Below are 24,969 nucleotides of genomic sequence, written 5' to 3' on the forward strand. Positions count from 1 at the left end.
CATTCTTTGTACCTGAATCTTTTTATGGATGTTTCAAATAGAAGCATGTAAATAATTTTTAAATAACTGTCTTGGAAAAATCTTGGAGGATTGATTTTTAAAAATCAAAATGGCTGAAAATATTTTTCTTGGCTCATCTAACTACTTACTAAATCTATTCTACATTTGACTGAAGAAAGTAACATTTTACTATTCAACTTTTACCTCAACCTTTTTAACTTCTTCAAACTTCGAGACCTTTTCTATTTCTTTTTTTTAAACTAATAAAATTTATTTTTAGAGCAGTTTGAGGTTCAAAGCAAAAATGAGCAAAATACAAAATTCCTGTATATATATATATATATATATATATATATATATATATATATATATGTACAGCCTTCCCAATTATCAGCATGTTCTACCAGAGTGGTACATACATTTGTTATAATTTATGGACCTACATTTGCATATTATTATCTCCCAAAGCCCATAGTTTACATTCGGATTCTTTCTTTTATTTTTTTATTTTTTATTTTTATTTTTTTAAATATGTTTTATTGATTATGTTGTTACAGTTGTCCCAATTTCCCTTCCCTCTGCTCCCCTCCACCCAGTGGTCCCCCTCCCTCCAGTTGTCCCCCTCTTTTAGTCCATGTCCATTGGTTGTGCATATAGTTCTTCTCAACCTCTTCCTGTCTATTCCATTCCCTCCTACTATGCTTCTTAATTCCTATACCATCTCCTTCCCTCTCCCCCACGCCCCTCCCTGCTGACCTCCCCCCAATATGCTCCCCATACCTATAGTTCTTTTTCCACTCTTGTTGCCTATTTAGTTTGCCTTTGTTTTGATTCCCTAGGTTCTGTTGTTGGTTCTTGTGATACAGTTTTCATTTTAATGTTCGTAGTTTTGATCCTCCTTCTTCTAAACCAGTCCCTTTAATATCTCATATAATAGTGGTTTGGATCTAATGAACTTCTTCAGTTTTATTTTGTCCTGGAAGCACTTTCTCTGCCCTTCTATTCTGAATGACAGTTTCTCTGGATAGAGTATTCGTGGCTGTAGGTTTTGGATTTTCATTACTTTGAATATTTCTTGCCAGTCCCTTCTTGCCTGCAGGGTCTCCCTTGAGAAGTCAGCTGATAGTCTAATTGGACCCCTTTGTACATAATTCTCTTCTTCTTTCTTGCTGCTTTTAACATTCTCTATCTTTAATTTTTGACAACTTGATTATAATGTGTCTTTGAGTGGTTCTCTCTGGGTCCAGTTTTTCTGGAACTCTCTATGCTTCCTGGACCTGTAAGTCTATTTCCGTCCCCAGTTTAGGAAGTTCTGTTTCATTATTTTTTCACATAATTTTTCAATTTCTAGTTCTTCTTCTTCGCCCTCTGGCAATCCAATAATCCAAATGTTCGATCTCTTATAGCTATCCCAGAGGTTTCTGATCCTCTCCTCACTTTCCTTACTTTTTGTTTCCTCTCTCTGCACTGGTCCACTGTTTGTTCTTTCTCTATGTTCTGGTTTGTTGATTTGATCTCTGGATTTTATTTCCTCACCACTTGTCTCATGTGTGTTTTCGTTCATTTCAGTATGAGTGGCTTTCTTTCTTTCCCTGCCCTGTTCCAAATCTTTTGTAAATTCTGTAAGCCATCTTATAACAATAGCTCTGAACTGAGCCTCTGAAAGGTTTCTTATTTGTTCGTCTGTCAGGTTCTTCATCTGCTGCCTGGTGAGCTGCGTCACTGGGATTTCAATCGTTGTCTCCTTCATTTTGGCAGATTTGTGTTTTGCTTTTCTTCCTGGGCAGGCTGTGGGGGGCAGAGCCCTGTGTACTCATCACTACCCGGCGACCTGCGGTGATCCCGACCTTTTTCGCCGCTCTGTTGTGCTTTGTGTCGGGGCGGGGGTCAAAGATGGATTCCTGCCATTATTCTCTGCTGGGAGACTGGGATCCATCCTCCCACCCTCTGGGCCTCACCGTCTGAGGCAATGGGGGGGCTGTCTTTCCCCACTTTGAGGTCGCAAGCTGCCAGGGCTCCACTGAAGCTGGGATTGCTCCCCCTGATGCTCTCCTCACTGCTACCGCAAATAGCCCCGCCCAACCTTTCCATTCCGGTTCCAATTTCACCCCTCATACCTGTCCAGGCGAGCACCGCTGGTTTATAACTTCATACATTGGCTTCCATGTAGTTCTATTTTCTGAAATTTCTGGCTATCTTTTGTTTTGAGGTAGTTTTATTCCTTTCTAGTTGTAGAGGGAGACTAAGCGTGTCTGTCTAAGCCTCCATCTTGGCCAGAAGTCTCCTTTTCTATTTATGAAACACATTTTCAACTAATCCTCATTCTTCATTCATCTTAATTTTTATTCATAAATAACCAAAGTATACAGAATTATACAACAATACAGAAAGCTAAAACCCTGAGTTAATACCATTTTTATGAGCAATGAAATTAGAAAAAAAGCCTCAGCTTCCAAGAGTCAAGAGTGTGAGAGAAATCACAAAGAGATGAGAAATAAAAAAGTCATTCCTTATTTCTGCTATGAACTAGCATAAATTCTGGACTCTACACTGAGCTGTCCATACATAGAACAGTATAGTAAACTTTTAAAGAACTGAGTTGCAATATAAATGACTGCCCAAATACCAACTAAACCTTTAGTGGTACATGCACACAGCAGATATAAGAAACATTGAAAAGTCTTTGAACTGACTTTGAAACTACTCTACATGGTCAATGAGACGGAACTTGTGGTCAGAACATAACTAGCATAATTGCATGCTTGAACAAAGAAACAAAACAGTCAGCATTCTTCAGAGAATTCTAGAGAATCTAGAGCCTCACATCATAATATTATAATCCAAAATTGCATGACATTCAAAAAACCAGGAAAATCTGACCAAAGTATAATGGAAAAGAAAATCAATAGAAGCTAATCTTGATAAGATGCATATTATAACCATCTTCCATGCAGTTAATGTGAACATTCTTTAAATAAATGAAAAGATATAGCATTTTAGTAGAGAAACTAAAAATGAGAATCAAATGTAAAATTACAATATGCAGTATAAAACAAATGCACACTACTTAACAACCAATGGGTCAAAGAAAACATCAAAAGAGAAATTAAAAAATACCATGAGGCAAACAAAAAGTGGAACTACAAGATATCCAAGTTTATGAGATTCAGTAAAAGCAGTTCTCAGAAGGAAGTTCATTGTGATAAATGCCTACATCAAAAAACAAAAGAAATTGCCAATAAATAACTATACATCTTTGAAAATTAAAAAAGAGGAAATAACAAGAATCAAAGCAGAAATAAATGAGATAGACACCAAAAAGACAATAGAAAAATTAATGAAAGTAAGAACTAGTCATTTGAAAAGATAAATAAAATTGACATATTTTATCTAGGTTCACTAAAAATGGAGAACTAAAATAAATAAAATAAAAAAGGAGATGTACAACTGATACCACAAAGAATCATAAGAGAGTCCTATGAATAATTATATACTAATGAATTTGACAACCTAGAAGAAATTGGAAGAAGCTTCAGCCTAGAAGTCACACACCTAAAAAGTGTTTGATTTGGGGTTAAAATTCAATCCAATTTCTTAGTCAGAAATTGTGGTTGCAAGTAAAAGAAACAAGAATAGGGGAGTTATTTTCACATAGGGGTATTTTGTGAAACCCAAGAGAAGATGCACCAGGAACCAAAACAGAAATGGTGGTGGTTAAAGGAACTAAAGCCACTTTTTCAAAGGCCATGTGGTCTCTCTTATGTACTTCTTTCTATGTCCCACCCTTGTAGCTACACGACTTTCATTTAAGTGGCCAACAGCGTCAGACTGGCGGTTATGAATCTTAAATTTTAAATTTCTAGGAGAGAGGGATTTGACTGGCTAGCTGGAGTTAGGACCACCAAAGTCCGGGGCCTTTTCTGTGGGTGAGTTCTCACCCCCTTTACATCCTCAGGGCCTTTGCTCTATCAATTACTCCTTCTCAGTCTTACATCTTTAATTCATTCTCTTTGTCGGTTTCATTACATCAGTATTCAAATATGATTATATCTCTCCCAAGTCACAGAGATGTAATACAGAGTACAGGAAATATAATCAATAAAACTATAATTTTGTACAGTGACAGATAGTTACTAGGCCTATTGTGATGATCATATTGTAAAGTATATAAATATTGAATCATTATGTTGTACATCTGAAACTAACATAATATTGTATGTCAACTATACTTTAATTAAAAAAATAAAATCTCTCCCTGAAAAAATAAAATAAAATAAATAACATAAACTCCTAGAAATATACAACTACCAAGACTGACTCATGAAGAAACAGAAAATCTAAACAAACCAATTACTAATAAAGGAGGTTAAATAGTAATTTAAAACCTTTCAACAAACAAAATTCTAGGGCCAGACAACTTCACTGGTGAATCTTGTTTATTTTTTTCTGGCTTTTACTTAGTTCCTGGTGTGGTCTTCCTTTTTCATATGATTATTTTTTGTAATATATGTTTTGATTCCTTCTTTATCTTTTGTGTATACTGACATTTTTCCTCCGCAGTTACCATGAGGCTTTCACAAAATATTTTATAGTAATCATGCTCTATTTTAACCTGATAACTTCAATTACATCCAAAAATATATGTCCCCATTTTATGTTTCTGATGTGACATTTACATATTTTTATATTGTGCATACATTAACAAATTGTCTTCTCACCTTTACCCTAGAATTAAGTGATTTATGCCCCACCATTGGAGTAGTTCAGTATTCTGAATGTGATTCTATATTCATCTTTGCCAATGAATTTTTTTACTTTCATATATTTTTCTGTTACTTACTAAAAATATGTTATTGAAATCAGCTTGAAAGGCATGTGTAGTGATACTAAAGTCCCTCAGCTTTTGTTTTTCTGTGAAAATTTCTATTGCTTCTTTATTGCTGAAGGACAACTTTGCCAAGTATTAGTTGGTAGCTTTTTTTTTTCCTTTCAATATTTTGAAGGCATTCTTCAACTCTCGCCTGTCCTGCAAAGTTTCTGCTAAGAAAACTGCTGATAGTCTATGGGGGTTCCCTTTGATGTGATGAATTTTTTTTTCTCTTGTTGTTGTCAAGTTCTCTTTATCTTTGACTTTCAAAGTTTTTATTTCAATGTGTCTTTATGAAATCTTTGTGTTGAATATCCAGCTTCATGAAGTTGGATGTCCATATCTCTCCTTAGATTTGGAAAGTTTTTACCCATTATTTCTTTAACCCTTCTTTTCCTTTCTGTCTCTTTTCATTTTGAGACTCTTATAAAGCATACATTTTTCATTAATGCTATTCTATTAATTTATGTAGGTTTCTTTTACATTCTTTTTCTCCTCCTTTCTTCTGACAAGATAATGTCAAATGACTTGTCTTTGAGATCACAGGTTTTCTGGTTTTGTTTGCTTGCTTGATAAAGTATGCAATTGATATTATCCATGGTTTTTAAATTTCATTTATGGAATCTTTCAGCTCCAGAATTTCAGTTTGGTGCTCTTTTATAATAGCTATCTCACTATTGGAACCCTTATTTATTCATGTCCTTCATTCTTACTGGATTTCATAGAGTTTCAGTTGTGTTCTCCTATATCTCTCTGAGCTTTCTTAAAACTAATACTATAAACCCTTTGTCAGACAATTTTTAAATCTCACTTCTATGGGGACAGTTACTAGAAAATTATTGGGTTCCATTGGTGGTGCTGTATTTTCGTGATTTTTCATGTTCCCTGGAGTCTTGCATTGCTGCCTTTGCATTTGAAAAAGCAGTCACCTTCCCCAGTCTTTATAGGCTGGCTTTACAAAAGAAATACCTTTACTAGGTAGTCAGCCTGGCTTGGGATTCTGAGAGTCTCAGATCTTATCTATGGAAGTGCCTGTACCACATCCTTGTTCTCTGTAAAAGAGGAATTCTTATGATTGTATGGGTTGTCTCAAAATTGTAAAGTGAGGAAGGATGCTGAGAGCCTCCTGCTTGTTTTCCCTGTGTTGATGCCTTGAAATACTCAAGTTTGGGTACCTTTTCCCAATCCTACAGAGCCAGCCCAACTTTTTGTATATTCTCCGTAGTCATCTGCAAAGATTATCACTCACCATTTATGGGAGCATGAGCAGAAGCTGGCATGAGTGAGGTGCATGAAATTTTGTACTGCCTGTGGATTCTCAGTAACAAGTGGGTGGGGTTCCTCATGGAGTGAGTCCACAAAGCAGTTAGTAGGATCCTCATCACATTGTTGAGTTCTATGCTCTGGTTACTGGGCTATCAGCTTCTTCCAACCCTTCAGCCATGCAGATAGCCTCAGTACTCAGGAAGGGATGAGAAAGAAGTGGACCTCACAGGCAATATCCAGGGTGGTTAAAGAGGCCGTGTTCTCACACACTTTCACTCTCCTTCATGGGAGAAATGACAGGCCCATAGGGTCTCTCTTGGCACTGAGCTGTGTTGTTTTGGCAAATTGTCTTTTACTTTTTATCCTAGAGTTAAGTGAATGATGCACCATCATTACAATAGTTGAATATTCTAAATATGAGAGGTCATGAGCTTAAAGTGAAACTTTTTCTTACCCTTTTCTATGCATATATGCTCAGATTTTATTGCACTAATTGTGTGCTAGAACTTTACTGCTGAACAAAGGTACTCTCAACTGTGTGCGGTTGTCAAAATTGATAGGGATGATGGTAGAAAACTTCTATTCTGCCACCTGGATGACATTGCTCTTCTATCAAATGCATATAGCTTTAGATCAAATTATTATTCCAAAATTTTCCCTGCCATTTTCTATGGCTTCATGGTGGTTAGAGTATATTTCTTTGCTCCTTAACTTTGGGTCCTGCCATGAAACTTGCTTTTACTATTGGGATCTTACTGTCATGACCTTGTCAGAGTTTTAAAATGTGCTTCCCTGGCTTATCCATAGGTCTGCAGTCTGAATTACACTCATCTCAATCGATCCATGGTCAGGACACGAGAAATAAAACATTAATTATTGTTGAGTTTGTGTCCATTTTTCAGTATTATTGTTGTGGTAACTAACTGATATATACTTTATGACCCCATCAATTCTATTCCTTTGTATATTCCCAACAGAAATGCAAATAAATATTCACCAAAAGACATGATTTAGAATGTTTATAGTGTCACTATTTGTACTAACTCTCCATTGGAAATTCTCCATAAGAAACTACTCAAATATCAATATATAAGTAAACTGATAAATATTCAGTACATATTGAGCAAAGGATGCCAGATACCAAAATACAGATACATTATTAGCACATTTTGAAAATAACAATACAAGACAAGCATTAGAGATGGAAGTCAAAATAATGGTTACTTATGAGTGTAAAGGAATGGAAGCAAGTATAATAGTGGGATTCTAGGGGCAAAGGCAATATTCTATTTCTTTCTCATTTCTATTTTCACAGTTCAGTTATCTTTATAAAAATAATTGAAGGTGGTGTCAGCATCATGATAGAATGAGTTTATCTTTTTTTCTTTCCTTTTGTATTTACACCTAATTTCCCACCTGTGCATACAAAGTAGGCAGACAGAACTTCAACTGGGGCTGAAATCCAAAGGAGTTAGTGAGTCTGCTCCACTTCCACTCACATCAAGGAGGGAAAAAGAGAACCTTGAGGGTGCAGAACTGGCCTGATAGCCACAGCTGATAGAGAATTTGTGGAGGTTTAGCCTGCCTGGCAGAAGAATCTAGCATGCTATTTGAGTAGGACAGAGTTAAATTTTGAGGCCCAGGAGGCCTCACCAAGCTGGTTCTCTTCCCAAGGGCAACACTGCAAGACACAGGGCATTTGGATACTCAGAGGCAGACTCTCCTGGTGGAGGATGTGAAGACGAAAGTTGTGAATGACCATCTGGCTCCTCAGTTGTGCATGTAGAAGCTGAAGGTACCTGTTTCTCTCCAGCAGCACTTATATTTCTGAGGGGGAAACTCTGTGACTGGAGGAGGTAGGCGGAATAGTGAGAGGCATTCAGGAATATCAATGGGCATTGAAGGAATATTTTTCTTGCTGTTTTGGGATTTCAGCAGAAGATGCGCCCACAGACCTCTGGAAGTGTCCTGGTTGAAGATTTTTTTCCCACACCTCTAGGCATTTTCAAAGCTCCAGGTGCTAAACCCAAATTTTCCCCCATTCTGATGCCAGCTCCTTGTGAATGCTTCTGAGAGCATTCTCAACAGCTGCCCTGGTAGGACAAAGCACAAACTGCACCTGTAGCGCCACCTCCTGGAATTCAAAAGATTGTTTCTAATTTCCAACCTGTTGCAAGGTACCTTCTTAAATAAGAAAGGTGTCTGTTACTTCACAGGCAAAATCAGAAGTGCATATCATCAAACACTATGAAAAATCAAGGAAATATAGTATCACAACAATAAAACAATAATTTACTAGTATCTGAATTCAAAGGCAATATTGCAATCAAACTGATAAAAATTTTTAAAAAGCTGTTATGAAGAAATTCAATAAGTTATAAGAATATTCAGAAAGGCAACTCATAAAGTAAGAAATAAAATTAATGAAAAGATGGAGTTCTTTACCAAAGAGATTGAAGTTATAAGAAATACAAAACAGAAATACTGTAACTAAAAAATTCAATGATGTGATGAATAATGCAATCAAGAACATAGGTAACAAGGTAGAATGGATGGAGGTTAAGATTATGGAAATAACAATAATAAGAGGACAGAGAATTCAAAGTTTTAAAAAGCAAGGAAACCTATGAGAGCTATTTGATTCAATTAAAAAAGCAAATATAAAATAGTTGCTATAACAAAAAAAAAAGGAGAGAGAGAAAGAGAAGGCATATAGTTTATTTAAAGAAGTAATAACTACTTTCTTGAGGGCGGTTGCCTTAGAGAGGTCTGTAAGAGAGACTTACTTCAGGCACTTTAAAGAAGTGGTAACCTAGGTGCACAAGAACAATGGAAATGGCTTAAAATTTTTTCACTACAGTTATAGGTTTAGGGCTTGACTACCCACCATGAACTGCCCAGTTAGGAATTTATGATCATATCACCCTGTGAAGTTATTTTTGCTTAGGTTTATTACAGCACCCCATTTTCATCCCCAAAGTACACAACCCTCTGGTAAAGGTAAAAAATAAACAAAATTAGGAAACTATAACTCTATATTAGAAAGATATGTTAACCACTTAACTAACTGTAAGGGTTAAAGATATAAGAGTTAAAGAAAAAGAATTAAAATAACCACAGCCACTAAAACTTGTTAGCAAATTCACAACATAAAATAAGATGAATTGTGACATTAAAAATATAAAATAAGTAAATGGGTGCTGTGTTTTAGGTATTTAAAAATAAGTTATCAAAATAAAATGGATTGTCATATCTACAAAATATTTTATGTAAGTCTCATAGTAACCAAAAAGAAAAATCTAGCGTGTATTTAGAAAACATTAAAAAAGAGGAGAGTGAGAAAACCATCAACTTACAAGTGTAAGCACAAAGGCAATTCAATGGAGAAAAGATAGTCTTTGAATAAGTGAAGCTGGAACAACTGGAGATCTACATGCAAACAATGAATTTAGACACAGAGAGTAGCTAAGCATATGTAAAGATGCTCCACTTCATATGTTATTAGAAAAATGCAGATTAAAACATGATACCTATGTACACCTATTAAAATGAGCAAAATTCAGAACACTGACAAAACCAAATGTTACTGAGGATGTGTAACAACAGGAATTCTCACTCAGTGCTGGTGGGAATGCAAAATGGTACGCCCATTTTGGAAGACAGTTTATCAATTTCTTACAAAAGTAAGAAACTGTATTATCACCATACAGTGAAGCAATCATGTTCTATGGTACCCAAAAGACTTGAAAAACCTGCACACAGATGTTTATAGCAGCTTTATTTCACTTATACCTAAATATATATACATGCATTCAAATACACTATTGCTTATTATTTTGAACACTGTTATCTGTTATATTGGTTAAGAATAAGAAAAATAAGATACTTTTCATTCTCTATTCCTTCTTTGCTGTTCTTTCTTTATGTATACCTGAGTTTCTGACCTGTATCATTTTTATTCTCTCTAAAGAACTTTTAGAAACATTTCTTGCAAGTCAGGTCCACTGGCAATAAATTCCCTCACTTTTTCCTTTCAGGAAGTCTTTATTTCTTCTTTAATTTTGAAACATAATTTCTGAGTACAGAGTTCTAAATTGGCAGTTTATTTCCCTCGGCACTTTAAATATTTCACTCCACTCTTGTTTTCATGGTTTCTGAGAAAAATTCAAATATAATTCTTATCTTTCTTCCTCTTTACATAAAATGGTGTTCCCTGTGGCTTCTATAAATATATTTTCTTTATCTTTGATTTTGTGTTCTTGAATTATAATATGCATAGATATAGTTTTTTTAATTTATTTTATTTAGTATTCTCTGAGTTTCCTGGATCTATGGTTTCATGTCTGCTATTAATTTGGGGAAATTCTCAGTCATTAATGTTTCAAATATTTCTTTTGTTCCTTTCTCGTTTTTCATCTGGTATTCTGATTACATATATGTTATACCTTTTGTAGTTGTTCCAGAGTTCTTAGATATTTCTTAGAATTTCCATTGCTCTACTTACCTTGCCTACCTGCTTTTGCATGCTATTTTATCCATTAGAATGCTTAAGAATATTAGTCATAATTATTCCTGATATGAAAAATCTAATATCTCTGCTATATCTATGTCTGGTTCTGATGCTTATTCTTCTCTGAAAAGTTTGGTTTTTTAATTTTGTTTTATTATATGCCTTGTAATTTTTTCTTGATACCAAACATGATGTACTGGGTGAAAGGAGTTTCTGTAAATGGGACTTCGGTAATGTGGTAAGTTTTGTGGAAGGGGAAGCATGCTTCAGTTTTTAGTGAGCCTATACCCCTGTATTGTGAACTTCTTAAGGGCTTCCTAGCGAGCTGGAATTAGATATTTTGGGCTGTCGCACTTCTTACATTAGAGGGGGTGGGGCCTTAGGTATTCATCAGTATAGGGTGTTGCATTTCACCACGTTGTGGCCCTGTATGTGGGGGAGGGGTCAAAGAGGGAATAGTGCCACTTGCTCAGCACTTTCCCCTTTTCCAGGCACTTCTCCCATTTCCATATGAGACTGGCGCCTCTCTAGATGTTGCCCTGCCTGTTGTTCCCAGAGTGGGTGGGTCTGCAGATGTTCTAGGACCATGGGGTCCCTTTAAACAAGCAGACTCTGCTGAGAGACTGGCAGTTTCTTTCTCTGCCCCAATCCCCACTGGTTTGCACAGTCAGAAGCAGTGAGGCTTTATTTTCCCTGGCACTGGGACCGTGATCTGTGGGGTCTGGTCAGGAGCTGGGTGTCCCTCCCAACTTTTTAAAACATGTAACTGTGCTTTCCACCAGTCTGCTGCAGCCACCACTGCTGCCGCCACCACACTGTGTCCTCTCCACCCCAGCTCCACCCCTCCTACCTGTCTGGATGAGTGTTTCTTCTTTATATCTTTGTTTGTTGGACTTCCATGCAGTTTGATTTTCTGGAACTTCTGGTTGTTTCTAGTTTTGAGATAGTTGTATTTCTTCTTAGTTGTGGAGGGAGACACATGTGTCTGTCTAAGCCTCCATCTTGGCCAGAAGTCTACCTGATGGATTATTAAAGCGGCTTCCCTTAAAAAAATCAAGAACTGAAAAAGTACAGATAAGAAAAATTGGAAGACTACTAGCAAGATGAGAAAAATAAACTTAATATCTTGGTAATTTACAGCAAATAAAATGGACCTATTCCTTCAATTACAGCCAGATATTATCAAAATAGGTTTAAAGAAAACTATATGCCATTTACAAGACACACATTCATGCACACGTTTTAAATATAAGAATACACTTTTATTTATTTTTAAATTTAATATTTATTGTATTTTTTTGCATTACCATTTAGTCCCCTTTTACTCCCCTCCCCCCAGCAGGCACCACACTGTTGTCCGTGTCCATGCGTCTCTTTCCCGTTTTGCTCACTCCCTCCACCCGCTGAGCATCCCACCAGTGTCATCTGCTCTCCGTCTATGAGTCTGTCTCTATTTTGCTTATTAGTTCAGTTTGTTCATTACATTCTACTTATGAGTGAAATCATATAGTATTTGTCTTTCTCTGACTGGCTTATTTCACTTAGCATAATATTCTCCAGGTCAATCCATGCTGCTTCAAAGGTAATTTTTTATTTTTATTTATTTATTTTTTTACAGCCAAGTACAATGTCCCATAGTTGTTTTATCTACTCACCTGTTGAGGGACACTTGGGTTGCTTCCATATCTTGGCAATTGTAAATAATGCTACAGTTAACATAAGGGTGCTTGCGTTCTTTAGAATTAATGTTTTGGGTTTCTTTGGATATGTTTCTAGAAGTGGGGTCACTGGGTCAAAAGGCAGATCCATTTTTAATTTTTTGAGGTATTTCCATACTGCTTTCCATGGTGGCTATACCAGCCTGCATTCCCACCAACAGTGCAAAAAGTTTCCCCTTTCTCCACATCCTTGGCCAGCACTTATTGCTTGTTGACTTATTGATGATAGCCATTCTGTCACATGTGGGATGGTATCTCATTGTGGTTTTAATTTTTACTCCTCTGATGATTAGTGACATTGAACATATTTTCATATGTCTATTGGCTATCTGTATGTCCTCTGGAGAAGTGTCTATTCAGATCCTTTGCCCATTTTTTAATTATTTGTGTGTGTGTGTGTGTGTGTGTGTTGAGTTTTGTAAGTACTTTATAAATTTTGGGTATTAAGTCCTTTATCATATGTGTCAGTGAATATGTTCTCCCAATCCATGGGTTGTCTTTTTATTTTGTTGAAGTTTTCCTTTGCTTGCAACAACTTTTTAGTTTCATGTAGTCCCATTTGTTTATTTTTTCTTTTGTTTCCCTTGCCTAGGGAGATTTTTCTGATAAAAAATTTCTACAAGCAATATCCAAGATTTTTCTGTGTATGTTTTTTTCTAGGATGTTTATGGTTTCATGTCTAATATTTAAGTCTTTGATCCATCTTGAAGTTATTCTTGTGTGTGATGTAAAAAGGTAGAATTTTTAAAATATCCCATGCAAATTCTAATTATAAAAAAGCAAATCTGGCTATGGAATTGTGAGACAAGACAGACAACGACAGAGTCTCACAATAGATAAAGAGTGATATTCACAATGATAAACATCAGTTCACCAAGAAGGTAAACCATCTCTTAATGGGCATATACAAAATAAATATATATAAAAATACAAGAATCAAAAGTTGATGGAACACAAAAGAGTAATAGAAAAATCTATTATCTTAGTTGACAATATTAAAAGAACAGAGGCAAAAGAATTGGCAAAGATACAAAATATTGAAAACTGTACTATTTCGGCAGCCGTCCGTCTCGAGAGACGATGGTGTAGCTTCTTAAGAGTCTATCTGCACCGCCGAGAATGGCTGTGCAGTCCGACTCGGGAGTGACACGGTATCTGTCTCCTCCCGTGTTGAATCGACATCTTGTGATGACGCTGGAGTGTCCTCTCCAGTGGAGCTGAAGCTACAGAGTCTGGGCAGGGTGATATGGAGGGTCTGCTGTTGCCCATGCAGCAGATCCCCCCTCTCTTCGCAGCTGAAGGGTCCAAGGGAAAGACGGAGTCAATACAGCTTGGCTTCAGGTGCGCCGCAGGAGTTGCCGGTGTTGACTACAATGTCAAACCGCCTTAGGGACTCTGGCTCCGGATTTTCTGTCGGGGTTTACTCCCTTAGCCTTTCCCCTGAAGAGGTATGCCGCAAGGCAGCGGAGGTTTTTTGGAGTCAGAGTTTTCCTTCTCTGATGTGCCCTGACTGGAAGATCGAACCAGCGACACTTAGCTGGCGGGCCGACGCTCAATCCACTGAGCCAAACCAGCCAGGGGCAACTGTACTATTTAATTTGACCTAATTGACATTGGTAGAATAATACAACCCACAATAGACACTAATCCACATTATTTTAAAGTTTACATGGAATCATCTGTGTATAACAGACCATCTAATGAAAAATGAATTTTTTCTCAATGAATTGCAATGGCTTAAAATCATTCAGAGTATGATTATAACCACAATGGAATTAAATTAGATATGCATTAGAAGAATGTAAGTGAAACATCCTCAAATGCATATAATTTAAATAATATATGGGGCAAAGAAGGAATCATGATGAAAATTAGAAAATATTTGAACTGAATGTTAATTGAAGTAAAATATTTCAAAATATGATATATTAGATAAATAAATAATTATAAATTTAGTGATAAATTAGATGGAATATGTAGTTTTAAATGTATGTATTATAAAGAAAAATATTTAAAGTGAATTAAAAAGCTTCCATATTTAGAAGCTAGAAAAAGAAAAAAGAAAAAAATTATACCCAAATTAGAAAAAAGAGAAATGAACACAAAAGAAAAAAAATTAATGAACTAGACAGTAAACATAAAATAGAAAAAAAATTAAAAATCCATAACTTTGAACAGCTTTGGCCAAGACATCTAACAAATCAGAAGAAATGTACAAATTCTATCACAAGTTAAATTTCCTCTAACATAAGGAAAAAGAATATCTGAATACTTTCTAAAAAATTAGATTCATAAGTAGAAAAAAGTCCAGCTCTCCCACAAAGAAAATTCTAAGTCCAAATTGCTCCATTTCTATATTCTAAGAAGCATTAAAAGGAAGAAAGAACTATTCACAACATCACACTAACTCTTTCAAAGAATAAAGAAAGGGATAACATTTTCCACTTTCTTTTATGAGGCCATCATGTCTTTGATACAAAATTAACAATAAATTGCAATAAAGGAAAACTACAGACAAATATTTCTTGTGAATATAGATGCAAAAACCCTTAAAAAATGCTGGTAAATCAACCCAGCAAATACAAAAAGGATAATACATCATGACCAAATAGGGTATATTCCAGGAATACAAGTTTGTTTCAATACTGGAAAAAGTAATTTTTTAAAAGATTTTATTTACTTATTTTTAGAGAAAGGGGAAATGAGGGAAAGAGAGAGGGAGAGAAACATCAGTGTGTGATTGCCTCTCGCACACCCTCAACTGGGGACACAGCCTGCCATCCAGGCATGTGCCCTAACTGGGAATCAAAACAGCGACCCTTTGGTTCACAGACCGGCACTCAATCCACTGAGCCACACCAGCCAGGGAGGAAAAATGATTATCTTAATTCACAACATTAACAGAAAATGGAGAAACTTATATGATCGTCCTTAATTTATAAACGTCAACATTCAAGGTAGCATACATATCATAAAAAGTCCAGCAAATTGAGAAAAAAAGTAAATTTCTGAATATAAATATGTATGCACAAAAATCCATTGAATGTAACCCCTGGTATAGAAACTATTTGCAATTATTATAGTCAACAAAGGAATAATATCTAGAATACATTAATAGCTTTTACATAAAATAAGAAAGAAACAAGGCCACTCATTTGGAAAATGGACCAAAGCATCAAATAGTCATTTACAAAAGAAGCTATATAAATGGCCAATAGATATATAAAACTGTGCTAAGTTAATTGATAACTTACTAATTAACAATGATGAAATACAAATTAAAACCAAAATGCAGGACATCTGTAAGTCTACCAAAATGATCTAAATGTAATTAAAAAAATTAAAACTATACGAATTGATATAAAGTGTAATTCTCATCTTGTAAAACTATGGAAGTATCTACTAAAGCATACTTTGTGATGAGTAAACTTCACTCTAGTAATACACCTAGTGAAAATTGATATGTTGACAAAACCACACGCACAAGAAATAAAATAGCCAAATAAGGTCTTTAATAGCCACAACTACAAATTTTAACAATAAACTGGAAAAACTGATGGCATTATATTCATTAAATGAGTAATATCGCCAATGAGAAAAAACCAAACTATTGCTGTGTACATGTTTGGAAATTCTAATGAGTATAATAAAAGAACTCGGTTAAAGAGTATACATCGATTGGTTCCATTCATGTAGAATTCAAAAACAGACAAAACTAATCTATACTGTTAGAAGTAATGATTGTCAGAGGGCAGTCTGGGGGTGTTGGTGGTTCTACATTTTATTTCTTTATCTGGATGTAGTTACTAATTACACTTGTTTGTGCACTTGAATATAAGGTGAGCTGTGCGCCTCTGGTTTGTAGGAAAAAAATATGTACACGTAACTTTAATTAAAAGTTCACTTAAGATGTATATGTGAGTCTTCCTGTTCATTAGCTGTTTCTTCAACCTTGCCATCTGGAAGTGATTCTGTTCTTCGTTAGAAACAAAGCAGTGTGAAATTGAGTCAAAACTGCCTGCTGCATAGATGAAGGGCCAAGGCTGCCCAAATTCAACAGCTCACAGCGCTGACTGTCTCCATCCACCTTTGCTCCCAGAGCCGCCTGCCTCTGCAGGGGTTTCCTCGCGCTTCCAACTGCCTTCTCAACCAAGCCAACTGCCATTATTCCGGCTGGGATCCAGGACGTCGAGCTATGCTGTGCTTTCCGTTTCTGCTCATTGGGCTGATCGGGCTCCAGACAGTCAATGGTATTAAGTACACTATCGCTCCCGCCCCACTTTGACCTGTTGGAAATGTGAGCTCTCGTATGGGTTTCCGTTTGAGAGACTAGATATCCCTGGGAAACTGCTTTCTTGTGGGAGGGTCCATCTCTGTGAAGTCTAAGCCCTCTCTCACATTGCCACCTTCCCTAACTAATATCCACACTGGATAGCAGGGGGATTTGCCACTAGTCTTGGGATCATAGAGAAGATGGGAGATGCCACTCATGGCTTGAGTGGATGCCTCAGGATTAGTGTTTCATATACTGCAGTGCATTTTTACCCCTGAACACTGTAGTTCAAAGATCAAAAGACCTGAGTTTCTATGTACTAAGAGTGCTTGGTCTCATTGCCTCAGGATTACCACCAACCACCCACAGGTCAATATTTCTAAAGCAATATACCTGTTCCTCTTTACAAAATTTTATAATTTCAAAAGGACCATGGATTGAAAGTATTTGAAAAGATAATAAAAATAAGCGGTGGCATATAGAATATTATGAATTCAGATGAAGAATAATGAAGGAAGATATGAGGAGATGGGTGTTGTTCTAACAAAACATATTGCACCTTACAGATTCTGAAATACTACGTGTGGAAATTATAATTCCGGAGAAAATACACTCACTATCAAGAGAAGGAGTTGAATCAAATGTAATTAAACACTAACAGTTTTTCATAGTCTAAAAAACCATGTGACTATTTTGTTCCTAAGAAGTAACTCTGGCATTTTTCATCCGTGCACGCTTGCTGAATTTTATATTTATACCTATTTTCTCTTGAGTAAAAAAGCCCTTTTGAAATTGGACCAAGATTAATAACATTTCATAGACATATTGTGGAGTGTTGCTTATTATCAAAGTCTCAAGTTCCATCTTCTAAATGTTTTCCTTCTTGAGTGGTTGAATAATTATTGATCTGATCCATCTAGAGATTTTCTCTTCACTCATTCACCAAGCTATATTTGGAGGAAATTGTTGTTAAGTAAGCTTATGGCTTCCTTATGTGGGATGACAATGATTTTATTTAATGAAGTGTTATGTGATAGTTTTTTCATCTTTATTACAAAAATGTTAATATTAAGACTGTTCTTTTCATGTTTAGTTCATCTCGGGTCAGTGTCTTTTTCTTTTTCTTTGTATTACTTTTATTGTATTTTTCCATTACCATTTATTCTCATTATACTCCCTGCCACCTCCAGCCACAGCCCTCCCCACTACAATAACCACATTGTCGTCCATGAATCCTTTTTCTTTTTTACTTGATATCTCCACCCCTAATCCCCCAGAGTCTGTTTTTATTGAATTAATTAGAAAGATTTGTGTCTTTTTAACTAATTTCTAGAATCATCTCTAAAGAAATAAGGAGTTTTTTTTTATAACACCGCACCTTAATTTTCTTTCTAGTTGGATACTAAATGTTCTGGTAAATTGAATGCAAAGACTTCTTTGCAATTACCCTCTGATCATCCTAATGCAGATATTGCAAGCTTAAAAAGTTTAATATATCACTTTAAAAGGAATGCATATTTATGAAAATTCCAAACAAAAAAAGTGAGGCATTTAGCAATATTTTTAAATCTTATTTTTATGCAAAAATATGTAATTGCTTGGTTATATTAGAAAATATATCTTTTAGAAATTAGAGTTATATTAATAACTTTCAGATTATAAGAGAATAAAATAGTTTAAATAGAGTATTTCAGCATGTAGAAATTGAAACTGGGAAAAAGAATAACATAAAAACAGGAGCTGGTGAAAAAGTAGTGACTATAACTCAAAACAAAACAAGTTGATTACATAATTGTAATTGTAACAAATAAAAAAAAATAAAAGGAGTACATAAGTCTCAATCTAATAGAGAATCAAAATAAAACCAAAATAAAAGTTAATTGATTAAATTTATCAGAAAATACACATAGTTCAAATTTATTTAAAAATATATAAAACACCTAAATTACAAGGAAATAAAAAATTATACAAAGAAAATTATAACCAACAATAAGATTGTATGGTCATATTTTTATAAGGCTAAGTAGTCTTTAAGACAATACAGAATAAAGGTATAAAAAAGACTATTAAGAGGGATGGAAAAGTAGTGATAGTGATATATAGAAAGGAAATTTTTTAAATAAATAATACAGTAAATAAATGTGTCAACAAATTTGGAAACCTTGAGGAGATAAGCAATTTGTAGAAAAATAAACTCACAGGACAGGATAAATAAGAACATGACAAAGACTTAAAATATTTAAATTTGTATATAAAAGTATCTTTCTAATAGTAAAACTAATAGTAAATTATAAGTAGAATTTCTTTGATTATTAGGAATAAAGGAAGGATAGCTAGTATAACCTTTTCTATTTAACATTACATTTGACCTTATAACCTAGGAGTAAGATGAGAAAAAAGAATAAAAGACTCAAATATTAACAAAAAAGAAAAATTTAGAATTATAAAGAGAAAACACACACAGGCATATATATTTGCACGCATACTAAATAATATTTATTGATAGATAACATTTTTATTAAAACATGTGTATTATACATATACATGTGTGTATGCATATGTACATATGTGTACATACACATATAATACACTTTTGCCAAAAATATGAGTTACTTATCAATTAATATTTTTAAAAGGTAAAGACATTTTTAGGATATAATAAAGTTTTGTTGAACCACTAATAAAAGTGGAGAGATGGATCATGTCAGCAGTAAAGAATACTCAATATATTCTGAAATTAATTTTCACCCAATATATAGATTGACTACAGTTTCAATTAAAAAATTCATGGAAAATGGCAGGTTGATTATAAAATTCACTTATAATGCTAAGAGGTCAAAAGTTGTGTACTTTGGAGAATAAAAAGTTGATTTACATCGAAGTACATTTTAGTTTTAGCAATTAAAATAACATGATATTATTTAAGGGCAGACAAATTAATGGAACAGAATAGAGTGCCTCCAAAATATCCACACATATAAAAACTTTTCAATGCAATGGTGCCATTACAATTATTGGATAAAGAATTAACTAGTTAATAAATGGTGAATGCACAGTTGATTGACAATTTAGAATAATAATATATACCATATTAACATCACATTAACATCAAAACCATTTAAGATAATTTAGATGCATACATCTGAGAGTAACATACTAAAAATTTAGAAGGCAAAATAGAATATTATTTTTAGGACTTTATAACGGGAAAGCTTGAACTAGGGAAAAAAAGCTCAAATTCTTAAGTAAAAGATTGAAGAATATCTAGATTTAAATACATAAATAAATTGCTACCATAAACAGTGAAAAATGTTCAGCCTCACAGAAGAAATTTGCAATTTTTATAATACACAAAGTGTATTCAGGCTATATCAGTAACTCATACAAATTAATAAGAGGCGGTAACAAAAAATCGAATTTTCAAATTAAGATATTTACAGGGAATTGCCAAATATAAACACAATAGGGTAGTATTTTACATCAGCAGCAGCAAAAATTAAATCTAACAAAACAAAGTGCAATTAGAGGATATGAATAAAAGTCTAATATTCACTGTGAATTAAATGTCTACACTTGTACAATGAATTTAGAAATTTTAAATTTCAATTGAAATTGCAAAAGTATTTAGCTTTTACTTTAAAAAATCTACTCATAGGTTTAGTTTAACAAATACCTAGCAAATAAGCATTATACAATATGTCCAGTATTATTCAAGCATTGCTGAAAATAGTGAAAAATAGAACTAAACACAATTAACAACATAGATACATAAACTGTGCTATATTTAGTTATATCTCAATTAAAATAAATGAAAGTTACATATATTGATGACGATGATGATGATGATGATAACAAATGTTTGTATGTATAATGCTTACTACATCTGAGGCAAGGTTTTCAGCACCAGGTATAATCAGCAATGAAATATATAACTTGTAGATGGATTACATTTATTTAAAGTTAATATTTATGCAAAACCAAACCATTACTTAAATAAACACCCATAATTACTATACATATAAAAATATGTATGGGAATAATAAACATGAAATCTAGGGTGTTAGCTACTGTGTAAGAAAGGTAATTAACTATGGGAACAGTACTAGGAGTATTTAAAATTATTTTCAAGTACTTGTAATGTTTTTATTTTTTTAATATAGAAATCAGTAACAAAGAATTATTTGCCTAAAACATATAATAATTTAAAATAACAGTCAATTGAGGGTCATAAAGAAGTTCAAATGTCTTTTTAAAAAACATACATAAAGTTGAAATATTGAAAGCCTTTCTCCTGAGATCAAGAAAGAGACCAGGATGCACACTGTTACATTTTCTATTTATCATTGTTCTGGAAGTAGCAGCCAGTGTAGTATGGAGAGAAAACAACAAAAACTTAAAATAACCATGAGAATTGGAAAGGAAGAAATAACACCATCATTATTTACAGATAAAATGATTGTAAAAGACATAAAATCCAAAATCATCCAGAGAAGATTAGAAATAAGACAATATTTAGTAAATTCTCTGGAATACAGATAAAAATATAAAAATTAATTGTATTTCTATTTTACAAACCAATTGTATTTCATTTAAAATGAAATTTTAAAAAGTTACAATTTACACTGCATAAAAATCAGCACCTAAGTAAATCTCACAAAGATAAGCAAAACCTCCTCACTGCAGAGGGTAAAACAAAATGAGAGGAGTTATAGATCTAAATAAATTGCTAATAGACTGGAAGACCTGTAATGTAAAGATGTGAAGGCTCCCAAAATTGATATATAAAGATTAAATTGTCCATTTGTTAGACAGCATGTCCTAATCCTAATATTAATAAAATAGATCAATAAGTATTGCATCTAAACTTGAAACAGATATTATAAAACCTACAAATATACACTGTGTGCTGTTCATTCCTTGATATACCATATAAATTTTTATTGAGTAATTTATTTACACTCTTTTATTCTAAGCATAAGTTTTATAATAGTGTCAATCTTTATTTAGATACAGTTATTGGATGAAAATAATCAATTTTTAAGATTATATTTTATTGCATAAATTTAAAAGTTAACAAAAAAGAAATTATGCATATCATCTTATTCTACAATTTTATTATGAAAGTGATTATTGGACTATCAGATTCCACTGAAATGCATCAATATTAAATTATAAATTTTTCTTTTTATTGTATTAGTGTGCATTAGAATGTAATTATAGTCAATATAAAATGATAGTTTACCTTTCTAATATTCTTCTCACTTTTCTTTGCCTTTTTAATATACTCTGCTAGGTGTCCTACAACATTGTAATTGAAGGGAAAACATACACTATGAACCTGATGCAAAAGTAGGTGATCTACATTATTTTATCACCTGTCTTTGTTCTATTTATAATTATCCACAATGTCATTGCTCTGCATTTTTAAATATTTCTAGTTACTGTTTTTTCATTGTTCTTTATTTTATCCTTTAAAAATATCTTAAAAGTCCATATAATTAATCTTGAATCTGTATACTAATGAACTTGAATCCATAGTGCAAGCTCTCATCTTCTCCTTCATGTAAAACCAGATTTCTTTTTTGGTTATCCATGTGTTTCATGGGGGTGAATTTGAACAATATTCTATATTTATCGAAACATAAATACTACTTTTTTTTTTTAGTTTCTTCACATTCAACTCTATTTAAAAAAACATAGAGCATTTTCAGGTGAAAATAATAGTAATAATTTTTTAAAAAGGAAGTTTACATACCATGTCAGAATGTCTTAAGGGTTTAGAATATAATTGTAATTAGCCAAAGTCAATCTCATGCCAGCTAATACGTTTGGGGAAAACAAGCACAACATACTAAGGAATAAAGAAATTTCAAAATTGTAATGATCTTTTTAAAAATAAGAATAGACTTTCAAAAATAATGACAGGCTGAAGTCTGCAAGTGAAATTGACAATTCAATACAAAAATAAGAAATGCATCTGCATAATTTCTGGAAATCATAGCAGCAATCATTTCATGCATTATAAAGCTTGGAAAATACTTTTTTTTTCCCCTAGACCTCAGTCACAAGCTTTATTGTCTCAAACACAGACTTGCCACAATTATACTTGCTTGGGAAAATGACATGAGATACCTACACCTATCTTTCTCTTTATAGAACCTTAAAGCATATTTTTCTCATATTTGAAAGATTTTATTTATTTACTTAGAGGGGAAGAGAGAGAGAAAAAAACATCAGTGTGAAAGAGAAACATTGATCTGTTGCATCTCATATGCACCCCTACTAGGGACCAACCTGCAACCCAAGCATGTGCCCTGATTGGAGATACCCACGACCTCTCGCTATGTAGGATGATGCCAAAAAAACTGAGCCCCACTGGTGAGGGCTCTTCTCAAATTCACAAATTATATATGTTAATGTGAAATGTTCATCTAGTCTGTTGAATTTATGTCTTATTAGTTCAGTATTCATTGATCATTAGCTACTTTCCAAATATTCTTTTAAGTACTTAAGATGCATTAGTAAACAAAGTGAGTATGAATCCCTGAGTTTATATTGTTAGCAGATGACTCTAATAATATAATAAATAAGTATATTAGAAAGAGTGTTAAAATGCTTAAGCAAAAATATGAAACAAAGTAAAAATATCTTTTGGAGATCTGATGCTTGACAATTGAGTAATATTTTTATAGACTTATCAAGAAGAGCCTCACTGAGAAGTTGATATATAAGCAAAGACTTGAAGTAAATGAGACAATGAGCCATGCTGAAGAACACCCCTGGGAAGGGACAACTCCTTGTGCAAATTGTCAAGGCAAAAACTTGCCTGTTGTATTAAAAAACAAAAACAAAACAAAAGGATGGTGTGACAGTAAAGTGACTGAGGGGAGGACTGGAAACTAGGATCTTTAAATAAAATGAAAACAAAATCAGAGAATCAATCTTTTTTTCCCTTCACTCCCTCTGCTTACCTACCTATTTATAATAAATATAACAAAGTAAATATCTTTTCAAAATAAAAGCTTAGGAAACAAATTTTCCACTAAATACATTTTATTTATTTTACAGAGCTTTTTTACCTCATAATTTTAGAGTTTATGGTTATAATGGCACAGGACATATGAAACCTTTTGAACAACAGATTCAGGTATGGTTTTTATTGCCTATTTTACCTTTGTTATATGAGTTTCTGTGATCACCTTACTTAGGGTCCACTTGTTGCTAGAGTACAAGAGGTTGAAGTTATACTTTGTTCTGGTATGAATTTAACCATTTCTTTTCAATGATGTGTCTTGAGTAAGCCTTATTACACAGACAATTATCCAAACCAAAAGTGATTATGATGTTTTTAAGCTATTATTTCATGATGATGTACATGTATATACTTATGTGGTCAAAGGGTTGACTATGTTGGGATATACTTAAAATGAAAAAGCATGACTTAAGTTAGGAAAGCTAAATATGGGAAGAAAAGGAGAATCTAAAGATTTTTCTGAAGCTTTCTCAGGGACTAAGCAAATACACATGGAATTTCATGAATATTTAGGAATACAAGGTCTGTCTGGAAGAAGCACAGCCATTGTTAATATAATGAGAATGGGTTGCAGCCAAGGAGAGTGGATTGGAATGTACATGCATGAACAATGGTGACTGAACAGTGACGACTTCACTGTACCAGTCAGTGGGGGTGGTAGATGCCACTGAGTGAGCACGTGTACTGTGTGACCATCGCATTCAAAATAGTGGAATGAGTAGAGCAACAAATCTGCACCAAATTTTGCATTAAGCTTGAACATTCCTGTGTGAGAACTAGAAAGTGATCTAGGGATTCCAAAAACTACTGCATCCAAGAATTTGACACAGAATCTTGGCATGAAATGTGACATGGCAAAATTTATTTTGCAGTTTATGCTACCAGAGAAGGAGGAACATTGTGCTGAAGTTATTAATGACTTGATTCAAACCACTACTAATGAACCAGATATGTTGCTCTGCAACTTCTAGCTTTTCCCAAAACTAAAACCACCTTTGAAAGGGAAGAGATTTGACTATCGATTGTTGTGGAGCGAGTGTGAGAACCAAACAGTCGGAGACAACCAAATTAGAATTTAAAGAGCTTTCATTAGCTGACCAGCGACTGCCCACCCGTCCACAAGCCAGATTTAGGTGGACAGCCCCGACCTTAGGGATTGAGGGTTTTATAAAGCATTTCAGGTGCATTCTTGTTTTCCTGCAGGTGCAGGAACTTGGACAGAAATACAGCTTATAGACAAAAATTTTCCACTATTCCCCAGGTCATTGCTCAAAGGAATAGGTCACTGCTCAAAGGAATAAC

At 33.9% G+C, this 24,969-nt stretch overlaps 1 protein-coding gene across 1 annotated transcript in view; it reads left to right on the forward strand.

Moving 5' to 3' along the window:
• Positions 1–16,556: 16,556 nt before the first annotated feature.
• ADAM2 (ADAM metallopeptidase domain 2) overlaps positions 16,557–24,969 on the forward strand; it is a 99,108-nt gene continuing 90,695 nt past the window's right edge. Inside the window, exons 1-4 of the mRNA XM_090258219.1 lie at positions 16,557–16,611; positions 17,201–17,277; positions 21,928–21,983; positions 23,703–23,781. Coding sequence (XP_090114345.1) covers positions 16,557–16,611; positions 17,201–17,277; positions 21,928–21,983; positions 23,703–23,781 — 267 coding nt within the window. The remainder of the gene's footprint in view (positions 16,612–17,200; positions 17,278–21,927; positions 21,984–23,702; positions 23,782–24,969) is intronic.

Source organism: Furipterus horrens, unplaced genomic scaffold (assembly GCF_987537825.1).
Source record: "Furipterus horrens unplaced genomic scaffold, mFurHor1.1.pri manual_scaffold_12, whole genome shotgun sequence".
NCBI lineage: Eukaryota > Metazoa > Chordata > Mammalia > Chiroptera > Furipteridae > Furipterus > Furipterus horrens.